We start from the raw sequence: 27837 nt of genomic DNA on the forward strand, positions 1-27837 counted from the left end.
GTATGTATGACACACCATCAGTAGCTTCATTATCACATCCCAGTTGACCAAACCTTATTTAATCCATTATGTTATTATTTCCTAGGATAAGACAGATGGTATAATTAAAATCTGTGTAAGGTAGAGTATTTATTTACAGATACCTCTAAGAGTGTGCTCTGCTTCAATCACAGCATCCAGAGGAGGAGGTTCAATTGCCTTAGCCAGAAATTGACCAATTCCTCCCAGACGAAGAAGTTTTATGCTCAAAGCAATTTCGTGCAATGGTGTTCGGAACATTTCTGGGGTCATGTGAGTTTCAAGCCTAAAAAAACAAACATAAAATTACCATTCCTTTATGAATATAGTTTAATAAAATCTCTAGAGAATAGGAATAAGAGTGTTCCTGTCATTTTATCATCTACTACCAAAGATGTTCTCTCTTGAAAAGATCCTAAGCAAGTTGAGTGGTGACTTCGGTGACCTTAACCTACTTTATGGCAGTTTCAGATGAGGGACACTTAGGAGGAGAAAAAACCCTACATGTATGTAACCTCCTGTACCTATGGCTGTTGAAACATGTGGGTTGAAATGCTAACAAGGTGCTTTGGGATTATCATCTCATTTCTCCCATGTACATATAATTAATGATACTGGAAAGATCTTACAGAAAGTAATCCTTCAAATTTTTATTATAAAATGACAACATGTCTTTTTAAGGAAACAGTATTAAAAACAAGTCATTTTATAGAAATTCTCCAGAATTATAGAATGAGGACTAGAGACCACAGAGGTTTAAGATTACATATTAGACACAAACTATATTGATATACAGAGCTTTAGAATTCTAATTCAGACTTACTCCCTATACAAATCATTTTTAGTAAAGATTCAGGGTAATCATTTACAGGTGATTTCAATATCACTAACAGATTTTAACCAAGTCCTACCCAGGCTTATATAAAACTACGTATCAATTTCCCAACCAACAGAATTATTAATGATCTTATGTATACTATGACTAATACAAAAAGTGGTTTTACTTCAAGCTACATGGAATAAATATACCAACTTGTTTATTCAATTCACAAGACAATCCAAAGTTAAATATTTTAAATCAAGTTAAAATTTATCTTCCAAATGTTCTTGAACACTGCTTGAGTTAAACTTCTGATAATCAAAACATGGGGAGTCCTGGTGTGGTGCTGTGGGTTAACATACTGGATTGCCAAGGTTGGCGGTTCAAGCTTACCAGACACTCTTAGAAACTCTATGCAGGGGTCACTATGATTAAGAACTGACTCAACAGCACTTAGCAACACTCAAACATACATACACCAAAACCAGTATAAAATAGCTTCAGACTTTTCTTCAGGGTATTTTATATTAGTTTGTCCATTATCTTATTATTAACACACAAACCTTATTTTAATTATCAACTGACTACCACATGAATTTTCTCCACATTACCATGCACAAGCATTTCTAAAAGGGGACAACTGTAGTATAAATGAAAACGGGACAGGAAATTCAGAGCTGGCATTCAGTCTGGGCTCTGAAAAATACATAGCATTTAGGCGACTAAACAAGAATGAAAGTTTCCTTATCCAAATAACCCACTTAAGAATGAGGATCATATGAAGAGGTGATATGATCACTTGAAGTGATTAACACTGAACAAAAGAAAATTTATTAATAAAAAGGTAGCACTATTTTTGACTTAAAACTTCAGAAAATTAACCAGTCCACAAACATTCACAATGCCTACATTATATTTACATATACTCCTTTCAAAGAGTTGTAATCAGAAAATAGGAAATCAACCATGCTAACACTGCCAATTACTGATTTCATTCTTATCCTAGTTAAACTCCCTCCAATTTATTTAACCAGAAACATTTATGTCTTAAGAATGTTTAAAGGCATTTTAAATTAATTTAACTCACTACTCAAGCATTAGATTGATAGTTAATCAAACTTATTAGTGGTTGGTGGTGGTTACTTGGCCGAAATGTCAACTCCAACTCATAGCAAACCCTGCACATTATTTCTGAAGCTGTCAATTTTTAGGTGAGCAGTAAAGCCTCATCTTTCTCCCAAAGAAGCACTGCTAATTTTGAACTGCTGACCTTGAGGTGTTTAACAAGCCTATCTCATAATCACTATGCTAGCAGAGCTCCTTTTATTAGTGCTTTGGGTGAAGGCGGGGCCAGCAAGGAAAAATCACATTACTAGAAAAGGGTCAAGTTGACTATGGTTTCTTCACACACTTCAGTTAATTGGCCAAATAGCATGTTTAGTGCTTTTGTTCAACCTAGTTTGCCGTGTAGTGGCAGGGTCTTAAAATCTTACACGTGATTACATTCCAGGTACAATAATTGGTCTCTATTTACCTGGAATTAAGGAGAGTAACCAATAACAGGAAGAACTACTATCTTAAGAATAGTTAAGCTTAACAAGTAAACATGCCTGCCTTGAACAGTATGTCCTATCAAAAACTATCTATCTATATGGGACCAAAGTGATAAAACTTGGGAGACAATGAGTTATTGGGAGAGTGAGGGGGGAACAACTCAAAAAGGAGGATGAGAATGGCTGCACAGCTTTCAATCAAAAATGTACATAAACAGTCGGCCTATGTTTAGTTGTATATATTCTAAATAACTATATATATATATATAATAAGGAGCTCTGGTAGCGTAGTGGTTACAAATCGGGCTGCGAACCTTAAGGTCAGCGGTTCGAAACTACCAGCCACTCCGCGGGAGAAAGATGAGGCTTTCTACTCCCGTAAAAATTTACACCCTCGGAAACCCTGTACAGAGTCGCTATGGGTCGGACCCGACTCGATGGCACTTAACAACAACAACAACAACATATATATATATAAAAATAAGGATATCAGTCTTACTTCTCAAAACGAGCTCGGCTGCAGAGGTGAAAGCAGAATCCAGGTCGCACTCGGCCTGCTCGACCTTTCCGCTGCTCAAGGTTTGTTTTGGATGCCCATACTGTAGCATAGTTGGTCATGTTGTTGTGAGCAGTAAACAGCTTCACTTTCTGCCTATAATTATAAATAGCAACGAGGGTTTAATTCCAGTATACGACTTGTGATGCCTGTATGTGACCAGCACAAGAAAGAATTGGCAGTCTAACTCTGCATTCTCATTGCTGTCAAACTACTAAAAGACAAGATGATATACATGTACCACTTAAAAGCTAAATGACTTTAGCCAAGCTAATACTATCCCTCAATGATTCATTTTCCTTATCTGAAAACACCACTACCTAAACTCCAGATTGTCTTTGTTAAAATATTAAGTTAATAAGTAAACGTTAAGAATTAAAAGCAGGGTGTGGGGATGCACTTAAGTTATGTTACAATTATACAAGTCAACCTTGAAGGACTTTGCGCCTGATCAACAAAATGGCATTGCAACTACCCCAAATGACACTGAATGGGTTCAGGCTTGGCTTGAGCTTCTGACCCAGGAAGCTTGGGTCTTTGTTATACCTGGAGACACCCCACCCCCACCCCCCGGAAATTGCAGGTTTCAGGAAAATCTCCATACCCTGCCCATTGTAAACTTGTCAGAACTATACCCAGACTACAGGGACTATAAATACCCCAGTCTGTAAGGGAACAGACTGGCTCTTGGTCTCCTTTGGTGTCTTAAGAGTACCCCTCCCAGGATTACTCAATAAACCTGCCTGCTATTGAAGCCAAGACTCTTTCTTTCTTTTCCTTACACACCTATACTTCAAAACTTTCATCACTTTTGGTTACAATCCAAAGTTTATCTGCTAAAACTGATCTAACAGTATCTGCATAGTCCTTTATAAGAGCATACACATAAGCAGAGACTACCAAATGATATGGGATTGGCACAAGAGAGCCAAATGCTATCCTAAAAGAGTCCTGCTGTGGTGCTGCAAAATAAACACTGGACTTCTACCCAAAGACTGGTGGTTCAAATCCACTAGCCACTCCTGAGAAACCCTCTATAGGGTCGCTGTGAGTCAGAACAGACTCAATGTCACTTGACGTAGGCACTAAAAGCACTGGTGGTACTGTATAAGCACTAGACTGCTAACCATAATGTGGGCATTCAAACCCAACAACACCAAAGGAAGGACTGTAATGTGTTTGTTTGTTGTTGGTAGTGGTGGTGGTTTTCTCCCAAAAAAAAAAAAAAAAAAAAAAAAAAATCCTGGGAGAGCTATGAACCCCAAACTGGCTGCATATAGATTTGCTTTCTTTTCTGTGTAGAAATGAACATCTAATTATTTGGTATACAATGCCTTGTGTCTTACACTCATTTCAAACAAAACATTAAAAATACTTTAATTCTTAAAGGTGTCAGGTGCAGACAGTTAAGTGTCACTGAGTCAGTTCTAACTCAACATTCAATATACTCTTTCCAAAGAGTGCCTAGTGGGTTAGAACTGCTACCTTGTAATTAACAATCTAGTCCTTATCCTACGGGCACCACACCAGGACTCACTAAACAGATCAAGTGGGAATCAGTCAGAAGTTATTTAATTTCTAATCATGGTAACTAAAGGTAGATACTTAAGGTATTATTGAGTCAAGTAGTACTTACTTGCAGGAATCAATGACATAAACAACATCGTTTATGGTAATGCTTGTCTCAGCAATATTTGTGGACAAAATAACCTGTGAAGAAATGGCAAGAAATATTGTATTTAATAAAACAATCCTATCATGTTTGAAAGGATTCATTTGTTTCTGCAATCAAAGACAAGATAATTACAGGTCTTCCAACATTCATCCAGCAAATGGATTATAAAAAATAAATACACTCAAATAATAAAAGTGTTTTCTAAAATTTTTTGAGTAGAATTTTGATGAATTGTAATCACGGCTAATTCAAAGCCCTTCCAGGTTCACTCAAAGGGGACCGGAATGGACCATAAATAGTAAAATTTAGTGTACCGGAAAGAGTAACAAAATAGGGGGAAATTTCAGGTAATGCCCTGCTAAAAATGTCTTTATTAAAAGACAATTTTGTGTTGAATGTGAACCAAATTACTTAAATGAATTGAAAACAGCAATGCAAGGCTCAAAAAGAAAAGAACATTGACTGACAACTTGAATCTGTGTCACTTTCCACACTCCTGGCAATAGTCTACATCAGCCTTAGGTGAAATGGCTCTCTAATCCCTCCCATTCCTGGGGCTAGACAGACCTCTTAACTTTTCACATTCCAATGAATGTTCTGAACACCCACTGTACAAATTTCTTTTTCTGTTTTTATTGTATTAACAGGTCATTACTAACCAAGCGGTCACGCTGGTTTGGTATCTATGTCAATTCCAACCTCATAATTGTAATACTGTGTACCACATTAACTGTATTGCATACCTTGGTTACACCAATTGGTACTGGATCAAATACTTTGCGTTGTTCCTCTCGAGGAATCTGAGAATGCAGAGGAAGAATCTGATACCGATGGCTCCCTAAAATACAGTACAGGTTAAAAAAGGTCATCATTTGGTGCACTTTAATTCAAAACACAATTTTCTACATTTTTATATACTGGAAATGGTAGAAACTGAAGTATTTCCTCTCTATATATATTATGTGTGAAGTACAAGCCTCATACCAAAATGTGCATTCATTTCCAAATGCTTCTGCATAGTATAAATCAAATTCCAGCCAGGCAGAAAAACTAATACAGCTCCAGGAACATTAAGCGTTTCAATGTACTTAAGCAGAGCCTCAATAAGTTCAAAAGGAGTTTCCTTTTCATTCATTTGAGACATGCTCATCCTTGTTTCTGGACCATATTCATCACCACAGATCAGGTTACAATTTGTCTGCAAACGATAGGTAGATTAAGTCAAGAAATAGTTTGTAAATTTGATCTATATATTCAAGACAGAGACATACCATTAATTACAATTGAGTAATATTACAGCATATAGAAATTTCATTTCCAAAAATGCAGAGCGTATTATAGGAGTAAGATACAAGCAGTTTCCAGGTTACAAATGTGTTTTTATTTAGTCTTTCTCTGGTGTCAGAAAAGGCTCAAAGCCACTTTAATCATTTTTAAAACATAACTGAATGACTTACTGTATACTAAACTTTGTAAAAGGAGATGAGGGCTTTAATAAGTTCGTGGGAGAATTTCCCATTTTGAATTTATCAAACAATTACAGAATACATTCAACAAATCATACGTCTTGGTTTCTTAAATTGATAGCAATCTCTTCCATCTACCACTAGTTAACAGTAATTAATTACCTCTATTTCCTTTAATTTATGCACTCCTCACTGTGTTTCCTGCCAACCTCCCTCTTGAATATTGTCTACCACGTCACCCGAAGACTGTGTGTACACTAAATTGATGTAATCGGGTGGCTTCAAAAGTTGGTGTGGAAATTGTTCTTTTCATTGCAATGACCCAAAAATCTTTTGAACTCACTTCATATTAACCGTATCAAAATTAATCACATCAATCACTGTGGTTATTGTGACAAACTACCTTATCGAGAGTCCTTCTTGCCCTTATTGGCCCTCTACTTTGTCAGCTGTAGAGTGTGATCTACCATCATCTAGTGACTGATCCTGCCTGAGGACCTGTTCTGGTTTTGTAATTTATTAACATTTTTACTGGCTAATTTCCAGAGTAGATCAACAGTTCTTAATAGTCTATTTTGCTCTTTAAGGTTTGCTGAAATCTATCAGAAATCTCAACAACCTCCTTGGAAATTCTATACAACGTGGCTGTCAGTCATACTCCTGATAATCAGGAGAAACAATCTTGGTACAATTGGTCTCTTTTTCCCCACTTCATACTAAAACAAGCTGTTTTGCTTTTCATAATTTATACTCTTTGCTTTTCATAATTTATACCCTAGAGGCAATGAATCAGAATCTACAGTTTAACAAGATGCCCACACGACACTTCTTTAAGGATAAAGTACATTAAGTATACTTGACAGAATCTACAGTTTAACAAGATGCCCACATGATACTTATTTAAGGATAAGCTACATTAAGTATACTTGGAAGTCACTTGTGAAATGTAGATTAATTCTGTACGTCTGGATCAGGAAAGCAAATTCTGAGAGGGGGGCCAACCCTTAATGATCCAGTTCTGAGCCTTGCTTAACCATAATGAAAAGCCTTCTACTTACATCATCCTCCTCTCCACCATCTTCATCTTTCTCCTTCTTCTTTTTGTCCTTTGGTGGAGGAATAAAGTGTGTCATCTGAATACAGTCTTCCAGAAAATATTCTATAAAAAACAAATCAGTCATTAGATTACCATCAACTTGGAGCATTTTTAAAATCATCTACTGATTCATGGAGTCCTGGTGTGTGGAGCTGTGTGGGATAATGCACCAGACTGGAAAGCTGTTTGAACTACAAGGTCAGCAGTTCAAGCTCACCAGCTGCTCCTTGCAAATCCTATACAGGGTTCGCTTTGGGTCGGAACCAACTCAATGGTGCTTAACAGCTGAGTCATACTTTAGTATCCCCTTCAATCTGATTCTTCACCAACTGCCAAGAAATTCCAGTGGCAGTGTAATTTCAATGCTCGTGTCTCCCATTAGAGCATCCTTTGTGCACAATATCCAATCAACCATCTATGAGTAGAAGCACTATGCTTTAACCCTTAAAAAGTCTGCTAAGATGGCAGAAGGCAGACTCTCCAGTAGGTACTATTCAATCTGTCTGGGCGGAGCTGATGAAAGGAGATACAGATGGGTAACTCGCAATACTGTAGTGAATAATGCTTATCAGGACGGATTATGAGGGTTGGAAATGCAAAGGTGGAAGTTTTGTAACAAGGAAGGGAGTGATTAATTCTCCAGGATTAGAGCGTAGGCCTCCGAGACCATCAACGGAGAAGAGCCAAGAGCGGGACCCTACCCAGAGAAACAAAGATGCCTGAGATGGAGACAGAGATGATGACGTGGAGTGATGAGGTGACTGGGGACTTTGGACCCAGAGAGGGAAAGGGACTATGGGCTGAAAACTGGGGGGAGGAAGGGGAAGTGTAGGGGGCAGGTTTCTGGGATATATCCTTTGGGTGGGTGATGATGCATGGAGGGGATTGGAACCATGGCAGTGAGATGATATAAGATGGAATGAATGTAAAGCTAAAGTTCTCCCATGTAAACTATCATGTAATTCACATTAAAATAAACAAACAAACAACATGGAATGTAAGAGACATTGGGGGAAAAAAAGTCTGCTAAGGCTGTGCAGGTCAAGAAATTATTTAATGTATCTTCCAACCGTATCATTGTAATTTATTCCCAAATCACTTTTTCATTTGTCTGGATACTGAGAAGCTGGGTGGAATTGCGAACAGCCTGTATGAGTCAGTTTTAAGTGACTGTTAATAAGGCTAATTGTGAATTGTCAATTTTGTCATCCTGCTAAGGTATAAAATAAGCTGTATTATAGTCAGAGAGAGGGGATCTCATTACCAACAAAATTTAAGAGCCAGGGTTGTTTGCATGCAGAGATCTCTGTGCGTTTAATGTCCAGAAAAGAAACAGCCAAGACAAAGCACTGGACTTCTTGGCTCATATAACAAACAAAACCCAAAGACTTCTAGGCAGAAGCCTTATTTTGTGGAGCGTTTTCTCCAAGTACTCATTTAGGTGTTAGGTTTGCTGGCTGATCCATACCTACAGCTGAGTGCCTTCTAGTGTCCTTAGGGGATATTTATCAACAGCTCAAATAAGAACTTTAACATTGCCTGTGCAGAGAAGCCTGCTTATGGAACAGCTGAGAGGCTGTCCTGGCTAGATGAACTGTTCCTTGACCAATTCTGTATGGCGTCTTGAGCTCTATGTGGCCACTACAATAAATTGTCAAAGCCAGCTAAGTGCTGTGCGACGAATGGCTGATACAAGAATTTTGCCACATTATATTGTGGAAAGCATTAACCTCAGTATGATACAAAAGGGTTTTGAAAGGTTTATAGAATAAAAAGAAAAAAATAATGGAAAGGGAAACTAACATCCGTAAGAAAGTCAGGCACTTCAACATTATTTCCCTCTTTTATCCATTCAGACTATACTTTGACACTTGTATCGTAGAGCCCTGTTGTTTCAAAGTTGGTTTCCCTTGACTACTATTGTAAAAGTGTGATAGAAAGGAATCACGGGAAACACAGTTACAGAAACATCAATAGCCCATCTTCAGCCTATAACTGAATGGAATACCTAAACAGGGTTCCTGAACTTGCCCAGTGAAATAAGACTTCTTGTGGACCCTTTCTAGAGTATAGAATCAAGATGAGAGCTACACATACATGGTCTCTGCTACTGGAAAGCCATTGCCCTCTTATCAGAAAGAATCAGAAAATGTGAGGGTGTTACAAAATGTTTCATGGAAAAATAAAATAGCATGATTCCACAAACTCTCTGAAGCCCCCTCATGTAATGTTTAATGACACACATATATAAATGATGTAATTAACTTTATAGCTAAATTTGCTACTTGTATCTAATTTCTAAAACATCCTAACATATAAGCATGGGTTTTTACTTATATCCTATGATGGAAACCCAGATCATGTTTCACTGTCATTTCCTCACTCCAACAAAGAAACCAACTACCATCCAGTTACATATTCTCACCCCCAGTACACATGTACAGCAGGTTCAGAAATTATTAGCACATAACTCAATGAAAATCACCTCTTTCTACTCAAAACCTCATCTCCACTTCACAGACCACAATAAAAAAATAACTACTACAGTAAGAAAATATACAAGGATTACAACACATTGAATCCTTTTCCATCCTTCTTCCAATCTCCAAGATAAAGATGATCCAATTCTTAGGACACAAAAGATGTTCAAACCTTTTCACAACACATTATTTACCTTGAACTGGGAAAGTCCTTCCATAAACCTCAATAATGGGACAATTGAAAAAATATTCACAGAACATGCTGGTATCGATAGTAGCAGACATGAGGACAATGCGAACTTCAGGGTAAGCTTGAACCACATCACGCAGTACTACCAAGATGAAATCAGTCTATTAAAAAAAATAGGGAAAAGAATTGCAGAAAAAATGAGTGCTCATAAATACACCTTAAAGAATACCTTTGTTATATGCAATATAAAGAGCCTAATGGTTTCGAATCAGGCTGCTAACCTCAAGGTCAGCAATTTACAACTATCAGTGGTTCCACGGAAGGAAGATGGGGCTTTCTGTTCCTATAAACACCTATGCAGGGTCACTATGAGAGGAAACTGATTCCACGGCACACAACCATCCAAATGCAAGACATCAGTGAAATTGTTTCTTAGGTAGCATGTACAAGAAAAAAAGGTTTCAACGGAATGAAATAGCTGTATTTTAACATCAGTTATGCAGAAGTGAGTTATAGAGGGTGGGAGAAGCAGAGGAGAAAAAAAAGCATCATCTAAGGACCATCAAGAGAGAGGCGCATGAGGAGTGTTAGTTACTTAACCAGAAAAGAGGTTAACAACAGAGATGGTGGCAGAAGCAATGGCCTATGAAATAATCTACAATGGACTTGGTATTTCAAAAGTTTGAGACGACTATGGAACCAACTCACTTTGGTAGAGCATAAATGTTTGGACATCTGCAAGCAAACTGTGACTGATATTCAAAGGAATGTAACAAAATTTTGTTTAAAAAAAAAAAATCATTATTGGTGATGACATGGATTCACCACTGCAGATACATTTCATTTACAAGTCTTCACTTCAAAAAAAAAAAAAAATGTTTCTTTTAAAGGAAAAACCTGATACTCTTAGTGGATAATGTTCAGTTTTTATATACAACAAATGGTATGAACAGTGGAATAAGGTCAAAATACGCAATGAAATTCTACTTTATCTCCATTATGATACACAGAACTTATCCATTCTGATGTAGAATTAGTACCTTTTAGTTTACTTACATTTATGTCTCTTTCATGTATTTCATCTACAATTACGTGACTGATTCCTCGAATACCAGCTTCAAGTTTTCTTAGGAGCACACCTTTGGGGGGAGGGAGGGGGAACACAATTAGAAATAAGTTTCTATACTTATTAGTCATTAGAGTAAGGGGTCAGTGGTTAAAAATCAATTCCTCCTTGGAAACCCTACATAGGATTGCTGTGAAATGGAACCAACTTGATGGCACTTAACACATTTGGGTGTCCTGTAGAAACCACCCTTGTTTCGTAGCTTGAAATTTTTACAAAAGCAAGATTGCAGATGTATCAGCATGAGATCTCCTATTAAAAAATATAACCTCTAGTAACTAAAGCTGATTATAATACAACACCATATATTTCATCAAACTAGTAAATTACCAAAAGTTCCACGTAAGAATTCTGAAACTGACTCCTGTGCTGTTATCAAATTCTCCCTATTAATAATAGACTGCAATCCCCAAATATAAGACCAAAATAAAACATTACTGACCCACAGTACAAAACATTATGCTGGCATGAGGGCGGGGAAGTATAGACTCAAATCGAACGCTGTAGCCACAGCTTTTTCCAGGTTCTTCTCCTCTCTCATATGCAACTCGCTCTGCCACAGATACTGCACTAATTCGCCTGGGCTGAGATTAACAAAACAAAACAAAAAAGTGACTTAAACTTACAAAATTAATATCATGAAATTAAATCTACCTGTTGAACTGCGAACTCAGTAATGAGTAATACAAGATTTGAAATCTTTAAGAAGCGGCAAAATTTTAAAAACTCAATTCTATAGCAAAGGATGAAAATTGCTAATTTGCATGTTGCAAAATATCCTGATTCCAGGGTTTCTACAATACTGTACAAATTACTCCACAGAACTTTTCACAAAGTAGTAGATGGGAGACAGCACATAAGTTTTCTTTGGTACTGCCTGTGACACTGAAAAGAGAGTTTAGAAATTTTACAAATCAAGAATGTGAATGATTTCCTTCTTTGCCTATCTATTATGACTGTACTTTCTTCACTATTGTAACTCATAATCAAGCTTTTTATTTTGTGCTTTAAGGTGACAGATAAAGTTGAGATAGTTGAGAGAAACCACCTACAAAGCCTTAAGGAGAATGTATTTTTCTAAACAGTAGAAATTGTTGTTATAGCTTAAGGTTAGTTTGAAGTGGCAGCTCTTGATGTTTTGGAACACATCATCTTCTACGTACACAAGATAATCTCTGCTTAGATGCCACTATGGTTTTGATGGTGTGCTAGCGTAGCAGTTTTTAAGTGCCCTGAGTTTTATTTTCAAAACATTCCTGCTGACAATTTTTAGTCCCCAGCTTGAAATAACTTTTCTAAGTTTCATTTATAGTTCGTACCTATATTCCAGAATGTAATGATTAATTTGAAAGCCAGACGGTATTAAAATCTTTTAAAATTCTAGTCCAGTAAATGTCTTAAGAGCTATTAGTAACCTTTGGATGCGGCTGGTCCATTTAAACTGTCAACCCTGTGTTTTATTTTAGTGTGACACACCAGGATTCCTTGCATGGAGTTCAGCCCAATAGCATCAAGATGCTTCAACTGATTGTATAGCCACACTTTTTGACATAATTTACAGTTACTGAAGCAGGGCTGCAGGTTAATGCGCTAGACTGCAAATTTGGCGGTTCATGTTCACCAGCCACTCCTCGGAATACGTAGATAAGATTGCTATGAGTCAGAATCAACCTGATCTGAGTAATCATTGAGAATGACTACCAGGTGGACCAAAGAATATGCATATTTAACTTGTAAGTTTGCACAACACTGGAGATTGAAGACCTATGTCACATTGCTCCTTACTATCTATAACTACATCTTTGTTGTATCCTTTGTTAGCATTTACCTAGAATCCTTTATTCTCTCAGAAATCTCTCAATTGGAAAAATACAGGTCTTAAAACTGCTACTGTATTTTTCATTTAAGGAGTCCTAGTAGCATACTGGTTACAAGTCAGGCTGCTAACCACAAGGCTTGTAGACCAAAACTATCAGCTACATCATAGGCGAGAGATGAGGCAATTTATAGCCTCAGAAACTCTATATAGTGTTGTTATGAGTTGGAACTGACTCCACGGTCTAACCCACCAACACCATTTTTCACCTGGATATTTAAACACATTTAACAGAACTTGACTGTAATAAAATACTGTTATGCATCAAGATTTCTAAGGCACCAGTCTCAGCTTTGTGGTTATGTAGGATCAGCACTAGCCTGATAACCACAAGATTACCAATTCAAACCCACCAGCTGCTCCTCGAAAACTCTAACAGGGTTTGTATAGAGTTGCTATACAACCCATTTAAACTAGGTACACAGAAAAAAGCTCTCTAGCACTCTCAAGACTCTATTCACAGTAGATACGACAAATAGTTGGATTGGTACTTACCTGAGTTACTACAATATTACACTCTGCCGCTCGGTCATTAAGGATAAAGTCATCTAAAATGAACTGGGGAACCTGTGTGGTTTTACCACATCCAGTAGCACCTCGAATAATGACAACTGAATTTTGACTAATTGCATCCAATATTTCGCTTTCAAATTTCTTCACAGGCAGTACTTCTCTTTCCTGTAAAATCTGTATTAGAAAAGTTATATTATCAGTCAAATTTCTACCAACAGGTTCATTAGAAAAAATAAAAATGTCTCTAGAACTTATTTCCTTCTACTAGCTTAATACAAAAAAAAAATTCTTCAGATTTCTAACAGATTACTTCAATACATTTCTCTTATAATCTTGTCCAGACCTCTTATGGCTCTTTTCTAATTGAACATTTCATATTCATTCCCTAACACTTCAATGTTGTATTTTATTTGGAAGACAATTAAATATCCCCATTCAAAACTGTTCACTGAGAGCTCAACCAGAAGGGAAAAAAAAAAGAGTAATCTGATACAATTTGATGAACTTGACCTACACCTATGGATGCAGGAGCTCAAAAGAGGGAACAAATCTTTACAGTAAGGCACCCTCCCTCCATAAACAGAGTAGACAGGAATGAGCAATTTGGACACTGGCCACCCAAAATGGGGAGGGGAGGTTTTGCTACAAAGGCAAGAAGTGACTGGCTTATAAGCTTTCCAGAGGGAACCTAGATCCAAAGGGCATGAAGGTAGAATCTTCACTGAGTAGTATCCAATCTGTCTAAATGGGGCTGATGAAATGAAATGTGGATGGGGGGTCTCTTGTGATACAATAGTGAATAATTATTATCAGGACTGATTCTGAGGGTTGGAAATGTAACAAAAGTCCCTAATTTACAATAACTTCCAGAAATAACCAGGACTGGCAGTTTTGACATATTTTTATCAATCTTCATAGAAAGTACAAATCATATTAATGGTCCTTTTTTGCCCCATGTACACAAATTTCTGAAGTTCCAAGTAGCGTATGTCTAAATATTTCACAAACTTACTCCTTGTAAATTGCGATCATGTTCCAGCTGGTACATTAATTCATTTTTGAGGTCCGTGCTTATTTGTTCTGGAGTAGCCTGTGAAAATGAGAAGGCAGATCAAACAAAAGCACTGACAACAGCTTCAGAAAAGATAAAAATTTCTTTACATAGACATACTAATGAAGTACATTTTACAGTAATACACTGTAATATGTTGTCAAAACAGCGATGTACTCACATAAGCCAGGGGGCCCTCATCTATGTTGCTACTAGTCCAAGGATTCCAGTTTGATTGCGGAGGAGACCAAGGAACCACGCCCATTTGGTTTTGTCGCTGTGATGGTTCAAACTGAGACAGTTTACCAAGGTTGATTATAACTGGTACCGAAGGATCCTCAGGCTATTTAAAAAACACACACACACACACACAAAAAAAAATATTATTAAGATCTGCTTCATGTAGATTAGAACAAGCAAGTTCTAATCACCAGAGAAGTTGCACAGAAAAACAAACTTAAAGTCATATGCTTACTGGTGGCACAATCTCAAGATTCAGCTCTTGAACAACATTTTGCAGTTGATGCTCCAGGTCTTGAGAGATATTAACTTTGTATGGTTCAACCTACAGAAAAAATTAGGATCATAATAAAATCATGTGACATATACAAAAGCACTACTCAAATTTACTATAATGGATTAAGAGCTAAAACTCCTAAAGCCAAGGAGTCAACTCGAGTCTGTTAACAACTATGTACTCATTGCCCACTATGAACAGAGTATGCCCAACAGATGATTAGTAAGGCCATTTCCCTACAAATACAAATTTCTTTAATGAAATCTATAAAAGCTAAATTGTTATTTGACATTGTACCATTGTGGTCTTAATTCTATCTATAGACTCACTGTCTCTCCTTCTTTCTTCTTGGTAAGTCCAGAATAAGCTTCAATCACTTCAAGATGGTAGAGTTGCCTAACAAGTGAAAGGGCACACGACTGTGCTGCCAGTTTCTTATTTGATCCATGTTCACGTGCAAAAATTCCTATAATGTAAGGTCAGAATTATCAGAGACTGAATGATAAATCTGAGTAATGAAACATCACAATCAATTAGGCGCTTTGGTATAAATGCCAACCCCCCCAGAAGTTCTAAGTTCCTTTTCAATTCATTTGCTCCTACAGATTTAATTACCTACTACTAGTAGTATTTCCGTTAAAAGTATCAGCACTAGACAAGCAAAAATAGAATTTAGTATGGAGTAGTGGAAATGCTGCTTTACCAAAACATAGAATGTGGAAATGTGTTAAAAACTGGGTAATGAGTAGACTATAAAGTTTTAAGGTGTCTAAATAGTCATAGTGTGACTCTGCAAGGTTAATGGTGCTGGACTGGCACAGCTGATTTGAAGCCTTAGTTCGGCGGTTCGAGTTCATCAGCCGCTCCTTGGATACCCTTATCCAGGATAGGGTAAGAAACAATCCTGGGACACTTAAAATCCTTGACTGTCTGGAAAGACTTGTTAGAACTACAGACATTAAAGAGAATTCTGATGAGTGCTATAAATTGAGGGGAGATAAAAAAAAAAGAGAAAATCTCTTCAAAGAACACGTAATTGTCAGCAGCAGAATGTTGCCAGAAATATGGGCATTGCATTTGTTTCTGATGAAGCTTTAAAAGAAAATGATGGGATATGTGATTGGACAATTAAGGAAAGGCACTACTTTTTATGAAGTGGCAAAAAACTGCCTTAATAAGTTTAACTTTTTAAGTGATTTCTAAGTGGCTACATGGTTTCTCCTGCCATTTATAGTAAAACAATAGAGATGGGCTCAAAATAAACTGCGTAATAGATTTAGATATTTTTGCTGTGCAAACTAAGGATAACTGACATAGCTACATAATCTTTATTGACTGATGGATCTACCAACCACAGGAGAAAAACCCAGAAAACAAAAGTAAAGAAGAGGGGCCTCTTGAAATTCTTTATCTAGGAAAATTCTATAGGACAAAGGAGTTACATCTGTTGTCCCAGGAGCAGCTCAGAGATCAGCATTAACTGCTAGGATTAAGGGAAGCAGGGCTTCATTTGCTTAAAAAAGGTAGAATCATGACCTCATGTTTATGAGTTACACATCCTAATCAGCTCACTCTCTTGCAGGTTATTGGGCTGTCATTAATGTGTCTCAGGTTAGAGACAGCACCCAAATATGAGGAAGTGGACTCCTATTGTGACACTGTATAAAAGCACTAGTCTGCAAACCACAAGTTGAGCTGTTTAAACTCATTAGCTGCTCCCTTGGGACCGCTATACAGCAGAAGTGAGGAATGTCTGGCCTAGGGATGTCATTTTGTCTGGCCCTGTGAAGGCAACAGCTTTCCCTGTCATGCAAATATAGCAGGCTAATGTTTTTGGTAATTTTGTATGGCCTTTGATAGAAAAGAATGTTCCCGACCCCTACTATACAGGTGAGTCAGACTCAATCTTCTGTTTCCCTCCAGTTTTTCCCTGTTTCAAGGCTTATTCAACCATTGTGGTTTGAAAACATTGTGGTTTAACTTGAATTCTAGACTTCACAAGTCAACTTAAGCACAATGATCCTGATGATTAGATCAATGGGCTGTTATCACCTGACCCCTAAAACTTACCACCCACTCAAAAGTTCCAAGTTTTAGAGTGAATCACAAAAATTAAACAGTATCTCCCTGTGGACCATTCAAACATTTGGCTGAGTATCTTTCATATTCGAAATGTAGAAAAATACATCTAAGTTGCAGAATTCTCAACTTGCCTGCCCTAAGTTTTACTAGGTAAAAATGCATATACCACGTTACTTTACAAATTTCATTTATCAGCTTAAAATTCTAATCCTATCTTCGCATTTACTCCTAAAAGTCAACTTGCTAATTTACTTTTTAAAAATTCCTCATTTAGTTTTACCTGAACAATTTTTGTGTAGAAATGAAAAAACTGTTTTGAAGTTCTTTGAGACTGACAATTGTTAAGTACCGTAGAGTTGGTTCTGACTCAGTGACCCTGTATAGGGTTTCTGAGGCTATCAATCTTTACAGGAGCATAAAGCCTCATCTTTCTCCAGTGGAACAGCTGGTAGTTTCGAACCGCACACCTTGCAGCCCTATGCTACCAGAGCTCCTTTAATACTACCGTACTGTCAGCACGACAGTTCCAATTTATATAGTTAGCCTGTATTGGGTTTTCAAGGATCAGTTTCTGAGTATGAACCACCAATCTTATGGTTCAAATTGACCTTGTTTGTGGTCCAGTACTTATCCTCCAAGCACCACGCTGTTGTTAAGTGCTGTCAAGTCAGTTCCAACTCAGTGACCCTGTATAAGGTGTTTCCTAGGAAGGAGCAGCTGGTGAACTTGAATCGTCAACCTTGTGGTTCATACCGAACTTGCTGTCCAATACTTTAACCCACAGTGCCACATCAGGACTCCAGCACACTAGGATTCCTTTAAAATACTACATAAACATAAACTCTCTTTATTCATGGGCAAATTTGAGGCTAGGTCTTCTTAATTCATAGTCATTCTAAATGCTACCAAAACCATGCTTCTTTTCAATTCGTAAGCTCTTTTCAAGTGAGGGGACTTTTAAAAAGCTTGTGGGAAAATATCTTTTCATTCCATTTTACACACATTTATTAAATGCCTCTCATGCGTACAGGTAGCCAAAAAGGCTTTAATGTGAACACTAAGGACACACCAGAGGAAAAAACAATACTTACTTCTTCCCAGCTGCTTGATATAAATGGTCATTTCTGCAATAAAGCTCCTGTAACAACATATACAAACAAGGTTAGAAATTTTACTCTTACAAACTTCTTAGTTCAGGATTTCCAAATCAGGCAGGCTTTCCAACTGCTAAGACAAATCACAGCAAAACCACTATAAACATTTATTCCTATTCAATCTTAGAATAAATGAAGTACATAAACTTAAAAACACAGCTTGAGACAAAGTTATCAAAGCTGATAAGCCAAATTGTTCTTGAAATGTTTGTATTTTGGACTTTATCATAAAATTTTGGAAATTTCCTATATTGGGGCAATAAAATAGGTCCCCAACTCTTCAAATTATAGTTAACAATTGTCATCTGTTAGCTAAGTGAAATATATGCATTCATACACAAACACTTTGTGTGTGGTAACAGTGGTTATTACTGAGGCAGGTTTTGGGATGTGCCTGCAGTTGGAAGCAGCCCTTGATAACACAAAATTCAACCTATCATTATCACATTTACTTAAACCAGGTCCTGGAGAACAAAACACATTTATGAAAATTATATCTAAAACTGCTAGAAGATTCTAGGGAATAAATTTAGGCTTTAGCAAGGGAAAAACTGACTTCCAAAAACTACGCATTCTGGTCCTTCCACTGCTCAGGTACATTCTAACCTTGTCTTTGTGCTGTGAATAAAAGGTTAGATGAGGCTTAAAAAGAAAAAAATGTTAGGCTCCTTCCTATACCTCGTGAACTGACCTTTAGGCACAGCGGCTTCAGGGGTCAAAGGCCACTGGCTTTCAGGGGAACAACATCCACCCTTTCATTAATGACACCGATGCCAGTATGTTTCTCAGCCAGGCTTAAAGTCAGCACTCAATCTCATTCTCCTCCACCTAGGGGGAACAGCGACACCAGAAATCAGTTTACAATAGTTTCCCATGTGATTGCTTAGTTCAGCCTAAGCAGCAGCACATGTGTGTATGAACACAGACCTCTGGTGTTGCTGTCTTTTATGCCTTTAAATAAAGGACATACAAGGAGCAGTGCTGTCTTAGCTTGCCAATGGAACCCACAACTGTCTTTGCCACCTTCATTGTCATATCCTGAATTCTTTATCATTGATTGTTTGTATCAGAATTTTTTGTATCAGTTAAGACACTGATACCAAAAAATGTTTGCAACAATGAGTCTCAGGCACTTAGGTATATTACTATTCTTAAAAGTCACCAAGTGCTAAGCTCCAATCAGTATGACACAACAAAGTATTAACAGAAAACAAATCAGCAAATTCACCCTTCCTCTGAGGGTTTTTTTTTTTTTTTAATCTTCTGACACTTCACAAAATATTTGAGAATTCGGGATTGAACAAATAAGTGGGAAGCAGCAGAGGGAACCATGCTTTGAGCAGTCTTTGTGACCAATGTCAATGTTTGGTATCAGTATCAATTATTTTAGGATTGCAAGGGATAACATTTTGATTTTCAAGAACGAATTTTTTATAGTTTTGAATAATTTCTTATAATTAAAGACAGCAAATTTAATGATCTGGAAGATTTCCATGACACCCCCCCTCGTCCAATAAAAATATAGTGCCCACCATTACAGTCTAATCTACACGAGCCTTCCTGGGAGTAATAATCACTACACCCTGGAATGCTCTCAGGAAGAACAGCAAGCAGGCTGAGAAACATACTGTCACTGTTACAACCACCTCCTCCCTTTATGTCAGTTTCATAAACATAACAAACACACATGCTAATTGAATCCACACAGAAAGACTGAAGCTATTCTTTTTCAGCTTTACATTAAGTCCTTCAACAGGACTTCTTAAGAGAGCTTACAATTTTCAAAGCTAAAGTGAGATTTGGATGCAATCCAAACTACTTCTGAGACTAAAACTTAAGGGTTTAACCAAACCCATTAAAGAAATCATACAGCTGCCTCTAATATCACACTGAACAAATCACCACCACTGGCTGGTTTTTAAGTCAATTAGGGACAAACTACCACTAATCAAATGAGAACCTTAAAAGCATAGCAACACAGAATTCTGCACAAAGATAAGCTTCTTTAACAGCTAAATCACACTTCTCAAGTGAAAACCACAATAAATCTCACATTACAAACCGATGACAATCCTTGAGCAAAAAAATCCAACTTCTTTCCAACAACTCTCTACTACTCCACAAACTGAATTAATCAGCAAGAATACAGGTATAGGACACATTCAACAAAATACCCAATATATCCCCAACTTACTAAAGAAAGAAAAGAGCGAAACACGCAAACCTGTTGTGATCCGGACCCACTTGGGTGTACTTATATTCTCCTTGGATCTTTTCTTTTTGGAAATATTGGTTCAGACGAGCCTTAGCATTTTCCAATGTCCAGTTTCCATGAAGACCAGCATTTAAATCCACTTCTTCTGATTCTAGAGTCTAATGAATCAATGATAATTAGATTGAGCTAATTTTACTTTAGCTATACATACTTAAGCTTTAAAAGTGTTAAAGACTTCGTTATCCTTCATATTGCAAAATCTAAGTTTCTAGTCCTGTTAAGATCAGCACTAGATTGTGAGCCATGAAGTGTATAGTTCAAATCAAACAGCTGCTTCTTGGAAATCCTATAGTGAGTTGCTATGAGTTGGAACCCACGAAATAAACAAATCCTAGTCAAAATTGAACAAGAATTGTTTCTCGCTGCATCTGAAGGCCGAATCCTAAAACAAGCTACCAGTAAATGTCCTGAATTTAAAATTTTAAGAAATCCCTGACCTATTTATTTTTGAAGGGATTTTTAAAAATCTTAGATTTAAAGAGCTTATGGTTGGACCATGTGGACAAGTAGCCTCAAATAATTACTTTACAAAAATCTCCAAATAATCAACCTGTGAACATCCTAAACCTTACTGTGAAGTACCAAGTAATATCCTGAGATGTAATAACAAAGCAGGAGCCTTACCGCTTGGGCTTCTTGTTCCTCTTTCTTTGAGTAGTAATCTTTCAAGTTGGCTCCCCGATCCCAGGTGGGCCCAGGAACACCATAGCCGGAGGCACCAACTCCAGAATTATTTTCTGTAAACAAAGATTATTTATTACTTAATGAGTTAAACTACTAAAAACCAAATCCTAAATATTTAAAGAGAGGTCCTATTTTGGTTTGGTACTCTCCATGATTGAAAATTCAATGGAGAGGACCCCAAATTATCCAAGATATACCTGTAAAAAATTAAGTCTGATATATGTACCATCCCAAGGTAGGTATGGCAAGAGTTACTTCACTAGTCAATGACTTTAAGTGACAAACACCCAGCACACAGGTCAGTGTAGCTTTGTTCTCAATCTGTTTACTAGACAGGAGTCCTGGTGTGGTGCTATGAGTTAATGTGCCAGACTGCAAAGCTATTTGAACTGCAAGATTGGTAGTTCATGCTCACCAGCTGCTCCTCGGAAACCCTATAAACGGTGGCTGTGGGTTGGAACCTACTCGATGGTACTGAACAACAACTAGTTGAGAAAACTGTTTGCTAAATATGGCTCTAAAAGCAAAGCTAATATAGTGTTGGTGATGAAAAGAGAAGCAAGCCCATACGGAAGTGATGAATCTTGATGAAAAAGCAAGTTAACTTTTTAGTAGCTAAACATTAACTAAATATTGACTCTATTAGACACATGTTTTTCCCTTTACTCCTCAAAACAATTTTGAGGTAGACATTACTGTTATTCCCAATTCATAAATACTGTATTAGATATTTAAGTAATTCAACCAATGTCCTATCTAAATCTATCCTATAGTGGACATCCCAGTATTAAGTTTTGACTATATTTAAGAGTAAGCCATAGAATTCAGCAATGATTTGGATTCAAAAGGTCAACAAGTCTGTATTTAGTAAAAAGTGGATTCAAAAGGTCAACAAGTCTGTATTTAGTAAAAAGTTAAAAACAAAGGCAATTCAAAAAATCCTTTCATCAAAAGTTCTAGCCTGTGAGTAATCTATTCAGATTAAAATTTAGCAAAAGTCAGTAGTAGTAAAGAATTATCCTACATCACACTATATTAAAAATGAAATGATCTGGTGGTATGTGCTATCTTATTGAGACCTTGGCTTGTCTCTCTTAACATCAAAAGTTTCCTGTCATTATTTCTAACCAGGGAGAAAGGATGAAAGAAAGGTACGATCAACCAAGACCCTGATGTATTTTATTCTCAAAGTCATGTCTCTTACCTGTAGAAGACTTGAGGGCCAGATGAGGAGGAAGAGGTCCTCCCAGGGCAGTGGGCAAACTTCCATCAGTACTTGCTGTGCCATCAGAAGAATCAGCAGTGACCGAAGGTATAGGGGGTGCTAGCTACAAAAGAAAAAGTCAAGGAAATGTCAATACTAGTCATGAGGACTAGCAATTTTTTACTACCTAAAGCAATTTATGTTAACACCTACTTTGTTTGTAGTGATTATCAAATTATTAAAGTCTCATTTAAGGCACACAAAAAAACACTAATCGTCATCTCTTCACACACACATCAGCTTACTTAGGACATGTCATCAAGATAATCACTGGAAAAGGACCCATCTACACCAAAGGATCCTTTGGTACAGGGTCAGCAAATTATCAAGGGACATGCAGAAGAAGGTGGAATCCCTACCTTTACTTTTAAAAGTAAATTGTCTAGACAGGAGATAGCTAGGTCTGGTGAAAGGAGATGGGGATAAGTTTCTTTTGATTCAACAATGAATAATTGTTATCATGACTAATTGCTGACTGTCATGACTGTAAAGGTACAGGCTATGTAACAAAAATGAGAGTATTTAATCTTTTAGTCCAGGAACAGAGGACCCTAGGACCATCAAGGGAGAAGAGCATGAGTGGAATGTGTGACCCTATCCAGAGAAGTGACATCAGAGGTAGAAAGAAGTAGAGACGGCCAGGAGGCAAGCTTGCAGAATTTCCCCTTTGGATGTTTAAAAGATTATTTCTTTCTAATGTTTTGTGTATTACCACAAAAACAAAAAAAGAGAGAATAGAAGCAATTATTATTGAATGGTTATACAGAGATTATATCATTGCAATGAAATGAGTATAAAACTTATGTTCTCCCATGTAAAAACTATCATTCAATTCATAATAAAACTTAATAAAAAAATACAGTATTCCAAATGAATCAATTCTATTAACAGAGTAGTGTTTTATGCTAATGAATATTTGGCCTTGTATGACTACTATGTCATAGTTATAGAATACAATGGATGGTATTGTTTTGAAGATGTCATCATTATTAATGAAAGCATCAATGGCTGTTAATTATAGAGAATTAGTATTTTCCTGCTGTAATGGTAAAGAGTATTCTAAATAGTACCTCATGTAATCCTTTAATCAAAAAATATCCCATGATAGAATGAACTATCAGATACTCTTCATCACAAATAGTAACCACTAGTGACTCACCCTCATTTTGGCTTTCTGTTTCATTTATCTTTTCCCCCAATAAATTAGTAGTACATAAAACAATCAAGGGACACCCTCAATGAAATGGGTAGACACAATGATACAATTGGCTCAAAACAGACCAGCGACTATGGAGATGGCACTGGGCCAGGCAATGTTTCATTCTGTTATATACAAGGTCATCATCAGAAGTCAGAGGTTGACAGCAACTACTAACAGCAATTATGTGTATAGTGCAAACAATCTTTTATATTTGTGGGATATCTTTATTAAATTCTATAGAGGGTCGTGATGAGTCAGAATCCATTTGTGGCAGTGTACAAGTTCTACTTGATAGACATTGCTTCTGGGTGCTGGGATATAGTAGTTAAAACTGAAGTTCTGTCCTCAAAGAACTAGCTCTAATGAGAAGTGCTAGTAAGTCCTGGTGTGGTGCAGTGGGTTAATGTACTGGCCTGCAAAGTCAGTTGGACCACAAGCTAGGGGTTCATGTTCAACAGCCACTCCTTGGCAACCCCATACAGAGTGCTATCAACTAACTCCATAGTACTTAACATTATATAGTGATTACGAATACTACAAAGAAACATACGTGAAGAAAAGAAAAACAGCTGTGAGAGAGAACAAAGTGCCATACTGCACCACAGAATGATTGTTACCTTACATTCTCACCAGCACTATGAGGATATATTTTCCCCTACCTTTTGTTTTAATGAGAATTATGCATTTTTACCAATCTTACACTGTTTACATAAACTTTTTGTTTTGATTTACATTTATTCTGCTCATTGTTCTACCTGGATGTTCACTGTCCTGATTAATTTCTAAGATTTTTAAAAACTTTCGCACAAGTACTTCTTCTCTTATGCCGATCTATAGTTTATTCCTTAAGATGGTCTTTCCTATCCTAGGAAGTTTTGCACAATTTTTTTTACTTTGGCGCCAGTACCATTCAAATATAGTCATTGTACTACTAAAATAATACAAGTGTTTATTAATAAGGCACATAGATGTTAACATTTCTTTGAAGCTTCAAATTATTAGGTATTCTTTTGATAATTTTCCTAATATTTTGTCTAACTTCTCAAATCCCTTGTTAAATTTATAATTACTCAGAGAACTTATTTCTCTATAAGGAAATGATACTTTTCTTAAAATAATGAAATCTCCCCCGTAGAACACTGTAACCAAACCTCTACCTGCTGAAGCAATTCTGGGTGGTGCCTTTTATATATCTGCTAGTCTTAACCTAGATATAAGCTGCCCTGGGAGCACAGTAGATAAGAGCCTAGCTGCTAATCAAAGGATTATAGACTCAAATCCTCTAGTTGCTCTGCAGGACAAAGATGTGGCAATCTGCTTGCATAAAGATTATAGCCTAAGAAACCATATGGGGCAGTAGGAATCAACTAAAAGGATTTAGCTTTGGTTTTCTGAAGTTCCAGTGTGTCACTGTAGGATAAACCCTGCTAATCACAAGGTCGGAGGTTCAACCCACCAGTTGTTCCTCTGACACCTCCAGTACATTGCAACTCATAGGGAGGGGTCCCTATGGCGTTTCTGAGTGGCTGGTAGATTTGAACTACTGACCTTGCGATCCAGTGTATTCTGCAATACTACACCAGAACTCTCAGACACCTCATACAGGGGTGGTTCCTCTACAGGGTTCCTACAAGTCAGAATTGACTTGATGAAACTAGTAACACATAGCGATAATGTCCTCAAAGGCAAAAGGGAATTATGTTTCCTGACCAGGATATGAAAAACGCCTGTACTGAGACAAAGCTTTTAAGAATGGGATTTCTTATTGTGGAGTATTTCAATTTATGGAATACAGACTTTCTGGAAATACTGATTGCTGAATGGACCCCTGAAGCTCTTTGAGATAATCTTTAAGCTTCAAATTCAAATTTTCCCTGTAATGCTGAGATGCTTTCTGGCTATCTGTTTTCATCTGTCTGCAGACCTTAATGAGTCACCACTATTAAGGATGATCAGCAGAGTCCAGTGCAATTCACTGACATTGTGGAAACCAATGAAGATAATAGCAAGGATGGATGTGGAGTTGACAGCTAAAGAAAGAAATCTGCTTATCAGCTGCATATAAAATCCTGATTGAAGCTAGGAAAAGAGCCTCCTGGAGAATCAGCAGCAGCACTGAACAGAGAGAAAGAACACAAACTAAAATGATTGGGAATATGGACAAATGGTTGAGAACTAAACTAATGTTAATCTACTGTAACAATCTAGATGCACTGGACAAATACCTTACTCAGAAAAACTTCTTATTCCAGCAATTTTAACACACAACTCCATTATAAAATGATAATAGAGTATCATTTTATCCAACAAGATTTGCCACAGGAATGGAAAGCAAGTAGGCTGTCAATAGTCTGTTAATTGCCAATGAATTCTTTCTAATCCATAGTGATCCTGTATCGGTTTTACAAGGAGCAGTTGGTGGGTTTGATCAGCTAACTTTATGGTTAAGCTGTTGCTAAGTGCTGTTGATCTGCTGATCATACGAATAATGCTTATCCTATAGCACACCACACGAGATCCCTGGTGTGGCACCGTGTGAACCACAGGGTCAGTGGTCAAGTTCACCAGCTGCTCCTTGGAAGCCCTGACAGGGTCACTATGTGTCTGAACCAACTCAACGGCACTTAACACAGCATCATATCAGGACTCCTTGTGGTCAGTAGTGCAGTGGTAAAAAATTTAGAACAAGACCTACCTAAGCGAATAGGATGTGTTGGTAGTCCAGTGCTTACCCTATATACCACCACACCAGGGCTCCTTAGCAATCCTTTACAGGATTTCCAAAGAGCTGTTGGTGGATTTGAACCACTGACCTTGTAGTTCCCAGTCCAGTGCTAATCCTAGAGCACCAAACCAGGAGTCCACTGCTACTATATACTGTCCAATCAACTTTGGGTAACAGTGACCACACGTGATATAACTGTCCTATATATGCTTTTGCAGACTGTAAACTACACAAAGTGAACATCAGGTATTTTTCCCAGGGAGCTGCTGGTAGGTCAACTATCTAGAGTGGCTTACAAAGCTGCTAATATATTGTAATGATTGACATATCGCATCTTAAATTTTTCAGTTTTCTATGAAATTCTTAATTTGCCTGACCATGTCTGCAGGTTGGCAAAAATAGCTTTGATGATACAATTGCGGACACTAAGTTCAGATGACATGAAAAGGACAGGTAAGAAAAAACGGAAACACTGGAAAGGGAATGAATGCTACTACATTGTGGGAAAAGCAACTAACAGCATGAAACAAAATGTGTATCAATTGTTTGTTGTTCAAATTTCTGGCTAACTCTTGAATCACTGTGATTCGAGAGGCCAAAACTGGCTGACAAAGGATAACTGTTTTTAAATGCAAGCAAGTGTGTTCTAACTCATAGAATCGAGATATGGTTTCCAAGGAGCAGCTGCAGGGTTTGAACCACTGACCTTGCAGTTATTCCAGTGCTTATCACACAGTGCTACATCAGGTCTCCATAACAAAGGATTAGAGAAATGAAATTTGAACTGACAGTACTTATAATTTAATTCCAATCATAATTGCCTGAGACAGCAACAACAAAATCTGTTATTTTTTGGTGTAACAGAACACTATTTAATGAGCTATCACAATGTACAGGACATAATTCAAAATTACTTGACAAAGAAAAATGTGATCCAATCATAAGAGAAAAATATAATCAACAATGACCAATTCTGATATGACACATGTATCAAAATTAGTAGAAACTTTTAAAACTATTAGAAATATGCTCAAGATAAAGGAAATTTATATTTACACTAACAGGCTTTCACATGCATATAGATAGGAAATGTCAGCAAAGAAATAATCCATATGAAAGAGTAACCTGGGTTTTCTTTCTGAATGAGCTGATTTAAAAAAAAGAAGCAATGGTGCCAGGTATGGAGTCCCAGTATGGTACTGTGGAATGAAGAACTGGGCCACAATGTCATCAGTCGCTTCTTAGAAACCACAACAGTAACAGAAGTTTGTGGTTTTCTGAGGTTTGGTTTATACTTGTGTTTTTTTTTTTGTTTTTTTTTTTAATGAAATGTGCCAAATGTCTCTATAATTAAGTTCAGATGGCTGCAAAACCTGGAAAAGTTGCTGCTGTTGATGCATTGTAACACTGTGACTGGTCTTCTTATGAGAGCATACACACACACAAATAATCTGAATTTCTGGTAACTAGCTGTTTTGTCAACTATGGAACAAGTATTGCAGTTGGACCATGTTG

The 27837-nt window shown here is 37.1% G+C and overlaps 1 protein-coding gene across 1 annotated transcript in view; it reads right to left on the reverse strand.

Annotated features, from left to right (window-relative positions):
• Nucleotides 1–27837, reverse strand: part of LOC102824286 (ATP-dependent RNA helicase A-like) — a 35477-nt gene that overhangs the window by 5517 nt on the left and 2123 nt on the right. Inside the window, exons 3-20 of the mRNA XM_006872557.1 lie at nt 22337–22460; nt 21073–21185; nt 20398–20546; nt 18111–18157; nt 15267–15403; nt 14896–14985; nt 14602–14763; nt 14382–14459; nt 13352–13543; nt 11423–11564; nt 10911–10993; nt 9859–10015; nt 7147–7247; nt 5607–5820; nt 5366–5460; nt 4584–4657; nt 2891–3043; nt 144–304 (exon numbers count right to left, since the gene is read on the reverse strand). Of these exons, the coding sequence (XP_006872619.1) occupies nt 144–304; nt 2891–3043; nt 4584–4657; nt 5366–5460; nt 5607–5820; nt 7147–7247; nt 9859–10015; nt 10911–10993; nt 11423–11564; nt 13352–13543; nt 14382–14459; nt 14602–14763; nt 14896–14985; nt 15267–15403; nt 18111–18157; nt 20398–20546; nt 21073–21185; nt 22337–22460 (2272 nt within the window). The remainder of the gene's footprint in view (nt 1–143; nt 305–2890; nt 3044–4583; nt 4658–5365; nt 5461–5606; nt 5821–7146; nt 7248–9858; nt 10016–10910; nt 10994–11422; nt 11565–13351; nt 13544–14381; nt 14460–14601; nt 14764–14895; nt 14986–15266; nt 15404–18110; nt 18158–20397; nt 20547–21072; nt 21186–22336; nt 22461–27837) is intronic.

Source organism: Chrysochloris asiatica, unplaced genomic scaffold, assembly GCF_000296735.1.
Source record: "Chrysochloris asiatica unplaced genomic scaffold, ChrAsi1.0 scaffold00203, whole genome shotgun sequence".
NCBI classification, from domain to species: Eukaryota; Metazoa; Chordata; class Mammalia; order Afrosoricida; family Chrysochloridae; genus Chrysochloris; species Chrysochloris asiatica.